The sequence below is a fragment of the Telopea speciosissima genome, chromosome 1 (assembly GCF_018873765.1).
Source record: "Telopea speciosissima isolate NSW1024214 ecotype Mountain lineage chromosome 1, Tspe_v1, whole genome shotgun sequence".
NCBI classification, from domain to species: Eukaryota; Viridiplantae; Streptophyta; class Magnoliopsida; order Proteales; family Proteaceae; genus Telopea; species Telopea speciosissima.
The window spans coordinates 21,738,151-21,752,199 of NC_057916.1; the positions used below are offsets into that span (position 1 = coordinate 21,738,151).

General features: G+C 41.9%; 2 protein-coding genes across 2 annotated transcripts; both read right to left on the reverse strand.

The window, feature by feature from the left end:
* Positions 1-3,529: 3,529 nt before the first annotated feature.
* On the reverse strand, positions 3,530-4,333 carry LOC122658868. The gene has a single exon (XM_043854009.1). It carries the CDS (start codon positions 4,217-4,219, stop codon positions 3,884-3,886), a length of 336 nt encoding a protein of 111 aa, XP_043709944.1. The 5' UTR covers positions 4,220-4,333; the 3' UTR covers positions 3,530-3,883.
* Positions 4,334-10,709: 6,376 nt separating this feature from the next.
* On the reverse strand, positions 10,710-12,982 carry LOC122647958 (protein OCTOPUS-like). The gene has a single exon (XM_043841250.1). The coding sequence runs from the start codon at positions 12,898-12,900 to the stop codon at positions 10,897-10,899; it is 2,004 nt and encodes a 667-aa protein (XP_043697185.1). The 5' UTR covers positions 12,901-12,982; the 3' UTR covers positions 10,710-10,896.
* Positions 12,983-14,049: the final 1,067 nt, after the last annotated feature.

The following is a 14,049-nucleotide window of genomic DNA, read 5'->3' on the forward strand; positions in this document are numbered from 1 at the left end:
GTGACCTTTTTTTCTTTGTGGTAAAGTATTGCGTGACCTTCAAACCTTGCAATTGGTTGCTTTATCATAAAGGTTGAAGAGGACAAAACAGAGCATTTTCCTTTGGCTCCAAGAGCTAGAAGCAATGCTGTTTATGGGGTGAAAATAGGTGGTTGCACATACCTCATAACATCCTAAATGGCAATGCCTTTGTTCATATCCCAATTTATACCCACCTTTCACCTTCGTTGTCCCAATGGAGTTTATATATAGGTAAATTGGCTTCTCCCCACCTTTCACTTTGTTTTATCACAGCATTGATCCTGTGAAAGAATAGTTTATGATTTGTATATTATATGTAGGTAAATTGTCTTCTCCCCAACTGAGCAGATCGAGAAGATATCAAGCTCCTGAAATATTTCTGAGAAAATTGACTACAGAGAGGGTGGGGTGAAAGGGGCAAAAGGGAAGGTTGTGGAACTAACAGGAAGGAGGAGCAGGGAAGAGAGAGGGAGGGCGGGAGCAGGGAGTGTGGTGACAGCCGCCGCTGCAACCTCATCCCCTAACAAAGAAGAAGAAGAAGAACAAGGAGGAGAGAGGTAAAATAAAGATATAAAAAATAGCGAAAAGAGAAAGATGCCAAGGGTATTTTAGACTATTCATTTAATTTTTATTACTCTTATAGAAATTTGGTAAATCTATTCAACTTAGTAACTGACGATTGTAAAACATAATTTATTTCTACCAAGTTTGTAAATCTTTTTCTAATCACGTAGATCTAGACAATTTTCCCTAAATAAAATTGTATGGATAGAACTCTCTGAGTCTAAAATCAATAAAGGTTTCAAAAGCTTCCGGTGACAGTGGCATAAGCGAAATTTCCATGAGCAACAGGTAATGAGCAAAAAACGGAGGTTCTGGAACAGATCAGAATGAATCCTTTGCATGGATGGACAGAGTCCTCTGAACCTTAAAAGAGGGAGGGAAGAGTAGTGACTCTACGTTGTTGAAGGAAGTTGATTGGAGGGGTAACCTCCTGCTTCGAAATAATGGGGAACGAGGTCGGTCCAACAGACTAGAGAGAATCGGTTCAATGCTTATGTATGGAGATGAAGGAATGGAAGCATAGGATGAAAGAAAGCTTAAACCCTTTTCTCTGTTTGCTTTACTTTGGCAGCATCATTTTTTACCTTTCTTTTATGGCGCCTTTATGCTGTTAAGGATAATGTTAAAGTTCACAACAATCCACTCGATAGAGAGAATTTGATTCTCAATCAAAGAAGTTGTGGAGACATCTTTCCAGAAACCAATGGAACTACAGCATCTTACCTTTCTCCAGCAAAGTTTCAGATCCAACCATACACTTCCAGATTCCAGCTTTTCCACCACCACAACGAAGCAGCTATCCACAGAAGGAACACTCTTGGTAGGGCATACATGAAATTTCAAGCATGACAGAGTGGTGAATGACTCTCAGGCGCTCTGGATTCAGGTGTAGTAAGACCCTGGAAGAAGCTGGTAAAATAACTAAATGCACCCTCAAAGCTTCTATGCTTCGTTTAAGTCAGCAACTCTTTATGAACGTTAACATTATCTCTGTTTCTTTCCTTCCTTTCAACTGAACTAAACATACGAGTAATGACATTTAACTGCCATGGCTATGGAAGCAAGGCAGTGGCAATAGTGTCCAAGAAGCCGTGCAGAAGAGAGAGAACAGTGATGATGATGACAGAGATGAGCAGAATTGGAGTAAAAGCTGATTCCATAAGTACTAACATAAGGTTCACATGGGACAAGGTAGCCCGATGGTCTATTATAAATAGATGAAATGGGTATCCTCCGAGCATAGCTCTAGCTATCAATAGGATCACTCTACTGTGTGGATGGTTTCTCAGTAATTGTTGTTGTTTGATGGGGATGGCCCCACACCCCAAACCAACATTTGCAATCTCTGGACAGGAAATGTTAGGAATAAGTTCTACAAAAAAATGCATTACAGGTGCTCCATCCAATAAATGAAAGCCCTCATGAATTCATGCACACATACCTAAACTGGTACACCGTACACCATCCATTCGGGGAAACTAGTCAATGGAAGGCTGAGGGGACCAATTAAGTTCCTTGCTTCCAGAAGAAAAAGATCATTTTGTTTGTACACCATCCTAAACTGATACACCATCCTCTCTCTCTCTCTCCAACTACATGATAAAATTTAAAGTCCACAGATAAGAAGCTCATTTTGACACCAAACAGATAAAATAGAGATGCTATCCCTCAATGATACGCGACTCACTCAATTAGTAGCCAAAGATTAAGAAACTCCGTCAGAGTTGTCAGCTCTCACTTTGCTATGATCTCCAATGCCAATCAGGCCGAAGCAAGTTCCCCGCGTTATCAGCTTTCACATTCTCACATATGGAACAAAATATTACTCTACTGAGTGTGCAGACCAGGATTCAGTGGTGAAGATTGCTAAACATGGCTTTGAAGTCTACTACGGGTTGTATCTACCTCCGCAAAACCTTCCACCAATGTAACACTTGGGCACCATGACTGACCTTCAGCCAAGCACATAGATCCAATCCATGCAAAGAATACTAAATGAAGCATATGAATTATATGTTCTCTGACACCCAAAGAGTTACATGACTGATCTTTATCCAAGCACATAAATCTAATCCATACCAGAGTATACCAAATGGAATGAAAAACCTCTGGAAGCACCATTCATGAAGTCAAGCATAGCCTTCACACTCTTCTTATTACCCAACAGAAGCATTTGAAGAAGTTAAATCTCATATAGAACCTATGTTCCTCAAAAAGTTCCAGCTTGCGCAATGTGCACACTAACCATACTTCAGGAGGAAAGAACATGTCTTCTTGAGAGGATCGCAAAGATTGGGAGAGAGGACAACATCAATCAAACGGGGTTCCCCAGGTCAAAATTTTCAAGCATATCCCAAGCCCAAGAACCAATACTTCTAATCTTGAAAGCCAACTTGTCAACGGTTCATGTCCTGTCTCAAATCTTTCTTAACTTCACATCCCACATCTCATAGGGTTTGTGACACTGGCTGTGGGTCAAAACACACATCATTTGTATGGGAAATAAGATTCATCATACATGCAGAATGGAGTTCTAAAAGGTCCACCACAAGAATCTGAAACATAGCTACTAAGTGTTGAAGGAACAAAAAATAGTTTTCAGTTTTAAAGATCAGGGGACTCAAGTACATCCAGAGGATCGACTTCTTGACATCATAATAAATTGAAATTGGACACAAAGCTTATTCAGCAGAGCCCATAACTATAGCAATCATTAGCCAAAGATTTGAATAAAACAGTAACAACTTCTTCCGAGTCCAGGAAGTCTGGATCTGACTTTGATTTAATACAAAAAAGGCAAGAACTCAGTGAAGGTCTAGAGCAACTGCAGATACAGTAACTACAAAGGAAGTCGAACAGGCACTTACTAAGTCTATCAACCAATTTTGCCCTAAATTTCTTTTTCCCCCCCTTTACCATGGCATAAAATTCTGTTTATGTGCTGTAAAACTAAAAGGAGCACGTATTCTGCAATAGACGCATGGCATAAAATTCTGAGTAAATTTTATGATTACAAAACCCAATCCAGAAAGAGTTGCAGCTGAAATCATTTACCATGTCTATACATTCAAGTATGTAGATAAAACTCTAAAGAAACATATACAAAGATAACATTCATCTGGCCTGTAAGGAGGAGGAGGAGGAGGAGGAGGTGGTGGAGGGGGTAAAAATAAAGAGAGAAAGAACAGGCAACAATATTGAGTCCTCCCCATAGAAATGAAAGCACCACCAGATACAGCTGCGGGGTATACCAGAAAGACTCGTACAGTAACGACCAAACCCGACATATAAAGGAATCTCAGAAGACCTGCAATGGCCTCTTTCCAAGCCTCTTGATCTCCTTCTCCATTTTCCCAGTGAGCATCAACCCAAACATCTTGATATCACCAAGAAAAGACCAAAAGGGATGCCCATATGTAGCCGGAACGTTCCCTTCGACGAAGAAATGGCTATACCAAGCACATCCGTAGCCGAATATGGGCACAAGGAACACAAACCACCAGTTGAAGAAAATTGAGTATACCAAGAGGCTAAATCCCAAAAGCGTACCTGCGAAATGCCAACGCCTCGTCAATGGTTTTGAATGTTGGTTGACGTAGAACGGCCAGAACTCATCGAAGCTTCTGAAATTCATATCTTCCTTAAAGAGAAACAAACTTATCCCAAATCAAGATTCGATTTCTGGAAATTCTTGAAAACCCTAACCAAGAAAACCTCTGACGAGTTTTGGATCAACGTCTACGAGGTAAGAATGAGATCCCAAGATTTGTATTTGGATTTTTAAGCTTCAACAGATTTTCCTAGACGAATTGAATTTCCCCAGAAAACAGGAACGAAAACGGAGCCAGCCCATGAGTTCTTTCTGTTTCTCCAGTGATTTCTAGCGGGAAAAGGGAAGTTTTTCAGTAGAAATGAAAAACTTTGCGATCTCTTGACCAACCCCTGCCGTTTCGTTGCGACTGAAATTTCAGAGAAGAGAAGAGAAGAGAAGAATTATTTCACCGATCGATCCTCGAATTGGAGAGAGGGGAGAGAGAGAGAGAGATTGTAAGTATGGGGTTCAAATGTTCTTCTGCTTTCAAGGTAGGCGTAGGATAGGTAGGTGTAAGTTTCTTGTGCTGCACAGCTACAGTGAGATGAGTCGGTTTCTGTTTTCATTTGAAAGTCTGAGACGTGTGATCGAGGGATCGGGAGGGGAAGGTGGAATCTAGTGATTTATTTACTAGATATTTTCGAAGATACTAACAGCGACGTAGTGAAAGAGTATACGGAATACAAGAATCTAGAAAATATCGTAAAGCATGAAAGTCACCACATATAGTATGATATTGTTTGCTATGGCAGGTGAGGCTTACGGTTTTAAAACGTATCATACCAATCAGAAGTTCCTTAAGGATGTCAATTAGTTGGATTTCAATTCTCTGGTTTAATTTCGATTCAATTCAAGATACAAAATATAAAATTCAAAATCGAATTGAACCGAGAATAGAAACATATTTTAAATATCAGACTCAAGAGTAGGAAGATCCATGGGGGAGGGGTGGATAAGTTCTACAAATCAAAAACCTTTAAAAACCTGGATTTGAGTATGTGAACCACGGATTGCGGGTTATAAAGAGGATATTGCTGGATCAGCCGATACCGTGATATGGATCCGTGATACTGCTCTGGGATTGGGCTTCACCAATATCAATTTGAGTCCACAGATACAACCAATTCCAAACCGATACCTCAAACCATGATTGCGTGGTTTAAAAAACCAGAGGGTGAAATGAAATAAGGGTTTAAAACCTTGAATCAGGATCTGGATCGGTCTTGACCGATTTCATTTCGGTATCAAAACCCAGACTCGAGATCTAGTAGATTCTTATTCAGATTGGATCGGAATCAGCCTGGATTGGTTTTGACCGAACTCGAAATCGGCATATTCTAAGCATCTGGGATTTATCCATACAAGATCAATCCGAGCCAAATCGGGGAAATCAAGATAGGCTGGATTGGCCAATCCGATTTGAGTATTAAAACCCTGATTGAAATACTGTTGGTTCTGGTTCAGCTGGATTTTGATTGAACAAATCATTATTTTGAGCAAAGGGCAAAAATAATAAAAACAAAGTCATTTATGACATTTTTCCCAGTCATGTGGCTGATCAGATTGTTAAGGTTCCCTAGTGTAGTGAAGACCAATGAATTTCTCCTTCACAAAGTGGTGTGTTTTTTACTAGGGGCCGCAACCTTATGTCTTTGCCTAATATCTTCCAAAAACTATTAATCATACCTGTCCCTATATAGCTTGGGTTGGGCGGGGCCAGCCCATTAGGAAGCTCAGTCCAGCTCTAATTTATATGTTGGGCTTGGCTATTTGTCTAAATTCCGGGAGGACAAACTGGGCCACAGGCTGACTTGGCCCAAGTTTCATCCCTTCAAAGCATGAAAACATCGTGGGCCCAAAGAATGGTTCAGGTTCTCGTACGCTGGATGCAGCACAGATGCTGTACACTGGAAGCCCAGTCCAACTCTCTTAGATTCCATCTGTGCGGCATCCAACATACGAGAATGGCTTTATGATTCTCATACGTGAACCTGATCCAGCCCCGTGGGCCCAAGGGTAGGGCTGTAAATGGATAATCGAAAATCCGAATTCGATCCGCATCCGTATCCGTTTCGGAGCATCCAAATTCATTTAGAGATATCCGGAAAAAAAAATCCGAATACTTAATTATAAAAAATTAAGTAAATAATGATTTTGAGGGTTTTTGAAGATTCAACAGGTTCTAGAATATGAGGAAAAGAGAATCATGATCTAAAACTATGGATTGAGAGTGAATTGTATCCACTAGGGGGAGGAAGGTTCAGGTTACACAAGGCAGAGGTGTAAACGGATGGTCGAAAATCCAAATTCGATCCGCATCCGATCCGTTTAGAGGTATCCGAATTCGACCAAGAAATATCCGAATCCGATTACATCCGATCCGTATCCGAGCCGAATCCTATCCGTTTACAGGCCTACCCAAGGGTTACCTACCGTACTATGTACGCAGAGGCATTGGGAATACAAATAACCAACAAAAGTCCAAAACAAAAACAGTGGAAGGCCACTTCTTTATTATGGAGGCCCGGAGGGCAAGGCAAGAGCCCATACATATTTAGATAATTGAAATCGAGAGCTTTACCCGTTACTGCTGCTATCTATCTACTCAGCAAGGCAATTGGCATTAGCCCAGTTCACTGCTTGTCTGCTATTATCCAAAATCCTCTGCAGTGCTTTATCTTGCGGTGCCTTTGCAGTTCGGGTCTACGAGCTCGACATGTGGAAAATGCTTCATCCAACGGTGAGAGCTTGAGCAGAAAGAAAAAAATAATAATAACAACTGGGTCTACTCGATTGAGGTCATGGGAACTACTAACTAGCATGCCAAAGCCAGGCTGAGGTTGTTGTTTGAGGTGGCTCCTCTGGGCTTGTTGATAGAGAAATTTGGAGGTAACAGCAGCGATGGCACTCAGTCTCTGCTGGACTGGATGATTGTTAATCTTGATGACAGAACACAAGTTGCTTATAGATCAAAGAATGAGATTATCAGATTTGAAGAAACTTTATATGGATCGTCAAGTCTCAAGGCAGGTGTGCCTGTTGGTGCTGGAGTGCTGCTGCATACAGCCTTAGACTGCACTCCCCTGTCTTAGTCTCTTACTCAAGTCCCGGCCAAAACTCAAACTATTCAAGGTGGTTGTATAATACTTCTACGATCCATCATCTATCAGCGCGTCATCAGTTGGCATTCTTTTCCTTCTGCCTTCTGATGCTGCAAATTTGCAAAACTGGACACCGCTTTTAGCCATTTTCGCATCCCGCTTTAATGACATGAAATGCTTAAAAAGGGGTGGGGGGAAGCGGCAAAGTGATGGAGTACTCAAGAGTCCTTTCCTCAGTCAATATCAACTTTCAGGCAGTATAGTTTCTTGATTAATGTTGGACTCACATTTGAGGTATCAAATTAAACAGTTAACATAAGAGGAAAAGAATAATAGGAGGTAAGACACTGAAGGATAAATGGCATAAGATGATAAAAAGCCCAGCATAGCTTTATGTGGTTGAATGTTGGAACAAAGAAATAAAAATGAATGCATTTGCAGAAATTTATAGGAATAACAGGTTATAGCTTAAAATTAGGGAATGAAAATGACAATGCCAGGAGTAACCTTAAGGCTGAAATTGTGGGAGACAGGAAGAACAGCGAAATAGCAGAAGTGCACGCTAATGGATATGTTCCCTGGAATGTCACTGTCATCACAGTTGCCAATTAATATATATTCCATAAACAATGCCACATTCACCAGTGAGGAAGAATTAATCTCTGCAATGTGTTTATAGAATCCGAACTCAACCACAGCCATCCATATAATGATATAAACCCATTGTATGCTCAAGTCCACTTCCATCAAGCAACCAAGCTAGAGCTTTTGTCGAACATTCTCAATACTAAATCATAATGGTATGGCCAGCTGAGTTCAGTAGAGGCATGAAACATGGCATGGCTGAACCAGCTCCCCAGAATCCAGATACATCTCTTCTCAGACATGGATAATAATGGGAGTTTGACAGTAATTGGGTCCACCGTTCCCATTAAAAAGAAGAGGAAAAGTACTACTCTTCCTGCATAGAAGCTTGTGTGCAGACCCCATAGGAACCTGTTCCATCTTGATAGCCCTCTGCGATGAGAGGCTCAATGGAAGCCACACTCTCATGGATGCTCAAGATCTGCCAATCAACAGTAGAGAACCCATGTGGCAACCCAGTACTGCTCCCACAGTTAGTGTTATTTTGCCAACAGAAAATATAACATAAATCCATCAATTTTCACTTGATCATCAACTCAACACAATTACAACACGCCCAGGTCCTCACTGCCCACCAAAAAATAAAAGAGAAGACAGAGATACAAGAAGAATCAATTATTCCATTTATTATTCCCCAGCAACAGATAGGCACCATATTAATGAAAAACATGAAGCAACCTAAAACAGCTCTGAGAGAAGAGCAGGAACACCAGGTTCTAGGGCCACAACCCCCATAATTCAAATCTAGCCGCAGATGAGACCTCCCTGTGATCACCAGTGTTCACCATTCTGCTCTACACTTGTGGCCTTCAGTGAAGAGCGAAGCTTTCAGGTTTCATCAACTCCATCAGAGTGATGCTTCAAGGCTGTGTATATGCTTACATCGAGGCATCAACAATCTCATTCAGCCCATCATCTGTCCAACCAGAACAGGTGCCAGGTCTTCCGCTTCAGCCAAAAAAATTTAAAAAGGTGTACCCAGTGCACAAGGCTCCCGCCATTGCGGGGTCTGGGGAGGGTCTTTGCCACTGCCAGGGCTCCTGCTCCCAGCTTTAGTCATCCAGAAGAATTAAAAAATATAATTACAGACTCTATTTGCAACTCTGGAATCATCAAGAGCATTGATGTCGATCAGATCCAACTTCACATTTAAGGCAACATCAGTTTCATCTCCTCAGAAGCAGCAAATCATCCAGATCATCAGAGGTAATAAGCTGTTCAATGCTCCTTTTATATCCACAAGTTGCCTTTATGCAATAATGGTAATGGTTGCTCAATGCCTACAGATGAAATGCTAGATCTCAGTTTTAGTCATGAGATGCTTCCCTCTACTGGAAATCCTCCATGCTTCAGCAATGAGGTTGGAGGATTGAAACCAACTAACTGAGTTAATGGATTAGTTATCCAGGATAAAGCCCACCAACGGAACATCTTAATTACCTTCGAAAGGAAGCAGGAACATTTCGAACGAAAGAAATAGTCACAATACCACTGGTAGGCAGACAAGAATCTTTAGACGGACTATTGTGATGCCAATGCTTCAAATGAGGCCTAGTATCTTCCTGAAAAGCACATGCAGGAAAATTAAATTCTAACATTGGGAAGAAGACAAGTCACTTTGAAGACGAAATGACCCTAATAAATAAGTAGATTTCCAAGTAGGTCACCCATCGAACTTGCAATGGAGCAAGAGTCTATTTGCAGTTTGTGATTCTGTAATATGCTAGTCCAAAAGATCCAAGTGGTAGAAAACTATTCCTTGAAAATGTTTCTTTCGTCCAATGTTAATGAACAACCTCCTGGAAATCTATATTAACTAGCCAATCTCCAATACTGGATGTGTCTTTGGCTTTATCTTATTCTCAATACATGCAACAGTAAAGTGTAGCCTTTTATTTGGGGAAGAAGAGGCCCCGGGGGGGGGGGGGGGTTTGTTTACTGTAGCAAAAACACCTGTTTCAGGAGTATGTAAAAGACCATGCATTGACCAAATGACTACAGGGGATCATTTGAGCCCAAAAAAGTGACATAGTTGTGTGAGATCCTAAAGTAGCACATCAGATGCATTATGTGCATGGGGTCCCAGAAAGAACTAATCAGCATTTGTTAAAAGGGTGTACTCTTGCAAAAGCACAGCAGAGAAACTTCAAGGGAAACAGGAGTAACCCTGGAAAGCCCCGTAGACCTAACAGAAGCCTCAAATACATTTGATCATCTTAGCTTAATCTCACAAGGATTATCAGGAAGTGAAGTTTAATTCAAAGAAATATTTGAAAGACAAAAAACTTTAACTTGGAGCACTCAACTCAAAGCAAGGACCTCATAGCTTCAAGTCAACCAAGGACAGAAGCTAAGGTCCTTACATGTTGGAGCCAGACCCAAAGTTGAACTTAATTTTGGCGTTTAACCATCTAGTGAACTAGGTAAATTCACTTTAAAATTTTGTTCTCATCATTCCATCAGAAAATCACTACTGCTTCATTACCAATACCCATCTGTATCTGTATTCTAAAACTACATGCTCCTTTTTTTATCCCTTTCTTGGGATGAATGAGCTCCCAAATATTTCAAGGTTATTTTTTGCAACAATCAACATTGCAAGTTCCATCATTCCACACAACCATGTAAATAAGATGTTGAAGAACAAACATTTAGTCGCTGAGAATGAGATTTACATGCTTTAACAATTTTGCATTCTTGATGTCTACAAGACCAAAAAAGCTAGAATGCCGGGAAACCAAATTTGTCAAGGAAACTTAAGTGCAAAGAACAATAAGAGTAGAGACGAAGAAATATGGAAATTCTCATTATTTACGCGATTGACAAAAGCATGCTAAGCATGGGGAAGGCAACATCAACATGTGCTTTTATCTATCCAACAACAAGAAATATATAGGATATATATATTATATATGTGTTTACACAACAAAAATGGTAAATCAACACTTGATCGATGAACACCTGATGCACCTTTCAGTACAACCGCAATACACTCCTGGCAATAGAATGTGAATTCTTTGATTTACTCTTCCCAGAGCCATTCCTTCGACTGCTCCTCAGTGGTGTCAAGTAGAATCGCAGGAGGCCATTATCAAGATTGCTGGGACTATACCTTGCACTCCGGTTCCGTTCCAATACAAAATCATCTCTCTTCTTCTTACCATGCCCATTAGCTTCTCTGCCACTTGTCCTCAAACTGCCAATTGAACCACCACCTATGATACCGGTGCTAAAGGAACTCCTGGAGCTGACACTGCTATTGCTGCGGAAGACCTTCTTGTTGAAGGTCCCCCTGGGATCTCCATTGGAATCCCTCCGCAGCTCTTGCCAAGACTCAGAGAGGGAGCGCTCCACCACATTTCCCCTGGAATATCTCTCATCCTCGTCGTCGTCCTTGCTGCCGTTGCGTCTGTGAATCAAAGCCCATATGTTCCACGCCTTACTCCATCTGCTGGACTTCTTAGAACCCTTGCGATCAAGACCTCCGACGACAGGAGCTCCATCTCTGAAAGCAGACTCTAAGCTCTCCGAACAGTCATCTCTGATAGAATTAGAATTCGATTTCGAGTTCAAATCCTTCAAATCTCTGTCTGTAACAGACAGCTTCGTCCCATGGACACAATCGATGGTTGCAGGAGACACCTTCGCATTCGATACTGACTTAGTCTCATCAACCTCTGCCACCACAGCGGCCGCCATCTTCCTAATGGAACTGGAACGGTCGAGGCTCTTCCTTCGCGAAGAGGACGAATCGGAGTAATAGTCCCGAGTCTGAACCGATCCACCGGGGGTGGTGTCATCCTCATTGGCGGTGGAATTTCTGGGCTGCTCTTCCACGGGGATCAGGTTATCGTACCTTCGAACAGGGGCTGCAGGGGAATCTTCTACCACTGAAAGCATCGTAGGAAGCCGCGACAGAGTCCTACTGCCGATGAGATAACCATCCCAAGAAGCCCGAGGCTCGTCCCAAGAGTAGCGTGGATCGTCAAAGGACATCCGACCGGCATCCAGAGAGAATCTCGGATCAGTATCGCAAGATCTCCGTCCAAAGCCATAATCGGCGATCTCCGACTGCGTCTCCCTGTAATGCCTCCCAGCAGGCTTCTCGGTCCGCATTGTCGTCGAGCCACCGCCACGCTTCTTTATCTTCTGCTTCCTCCATTTCTGCAATTTCTTACTGAAAACCGAAGCAGCCAACCAGAAACTCCCGGCAATCTCCTTCAAGTCCCTGCCGGGGGGTTTCTTGATCTGGGCGTCGAGATCTATATGGTCCTTCATGGTCTTCACTTCCTCTTCCACCAGTTGGTCCTGCTCCAGTTCCACCTCCTGCTCCTGCTCCTCTTCGATCTCTGGAGCTCTCTCTACAACAACAACAACAACAGGGTTCACAATAGGGACAGCGGGCTCCTCGGAAACCCTAATTTCCTCGTCATTCTCTTCTTCTTCTTCTTCTTCCCTAGACTCGAAGACGGGCTCTCCAACCCCAGAAAACCCTAAGTTTCTGGTCTCGACTTCAACTTCACCCCAGCCCGAAGCTTCCTTGTTGTTGCTGTGGTTGATGTTGTCGACCTTCCTTTCGTCGTCGAGGTGGAAGAGGGACCAGAGAGTGCTCCGAACCCGAACGTCGCAGGACTTGCGCTGAGGCTCAAACACACCGGAGAAGCCCTCAACTTTACCGCCGGAGAAGGACTTACTACGGCGAAGCTCGGGGAAGAAAGAGGAGGAGGAGGGTTTATTACGGTGGTTGGCGAGGCTACTATCGGCGGCAGCAGCGGAAGAACCCTTGAAGATGGCTTTGAGGGCGGAGGCAGCGGTGTTGGAAGTAGAAGCAGAGGGATTGTTGGTCTTCCCTCGGCGGGTCGCCGGGTCCAAACCTTCGAGGCGTTCGCGCAAGCATGAGGCGCAGAAGCCTGTGAAGTTCTCTTCCGGGTGACGGTCGCAGGAGGTGAAGCGCTGAGCTTGGGGCTCCAGATTCATAACAGATTGCGTACAATGCGCACCCTACTGATGGTGCTTCTGTTCATGTTACTTGTAAAGGATAGATTTGCTGAGAGCAGAGATGATCTGAGAACTCACAAATTCACAGAGAAGAGAAAAGAGAGCGCTTCGGTTGCAACGAAGCTTAACTTCACACTTCACACACTTCACAGAGAGAAGGAAGAGGAGAACAGAATTGAGAAACTAGAAAAATAAAACAAAACCAACCCCCCAAAAAACCCTTTTCTCTCTCTATCTCTCCGTTTTATCTTCTTGTTTTCTTCCTCTGCAATCTGTAGATTGTGTAATTCTTTGCTGTTCGTTTCTCTCACTTTAGCCTCTTCTTCTATTTCTTTCCCTTCTCTTTACTTCTTTAGAAAAATAAAATGAGAAAAATTATAAATAAAAAAAAAAACAAAAACAAAAACACTCTCCGTCTATCAAGTCCCCGAATTTCAAAGATTCCTGTAAAGTGAAAAAGCAAAAGTAATCTCTCACGGCTCACTCACGCCCCACTGGCCACTTCCACTCTTATTAATAACTTTGCTTTGGTTTTTCCCCTTTTCTTTTTTAATAATTTTCTTTCGATTCTTTTTTCATTGCTCTTTTTGTTTTTTTGGTTCCCCTTTTCCCATCTTTTTTTGTTTTTACGGGTCTGGGATTTTGTTGTGGGTCCCAACTAAGCTCGGCTTGGCTAATATGTACATTAGTTATTATGGAAAGTCCCGTTTGGCGTTTGCTGGTATTCTTTTTGTGAAGCACTTCTTTCCAAATGGTTCTTATACATCAACCATAATCGGTTCGGTTTTGGTTTGGTTCATAATACAATATGTACACATCAAAATCAAACCGAATTTGAATACTTTTTTCATTACTTCAAATTGAAACCCAATCGAATCAATTCGGTTTCATTCAGTTCATATGTGATTTTGGTAATTCAAATTTTTTTGGTTAGGTAAATTTCTTCAATCTGTACTAGATTTTATATTATCTAATATTGGTCTTGAAGAAGCAAGACACAAAAGAAGAATCGAACAGAAATGCAAAACAGGAAAAGAGAAATGAGGGCAGTTGATAGCCAAAGACAGAGGCAGAAGAGATGAAATTAAAATTGAAATCTTAGAACTCGTATTTTAGCTTTTAAGGGTT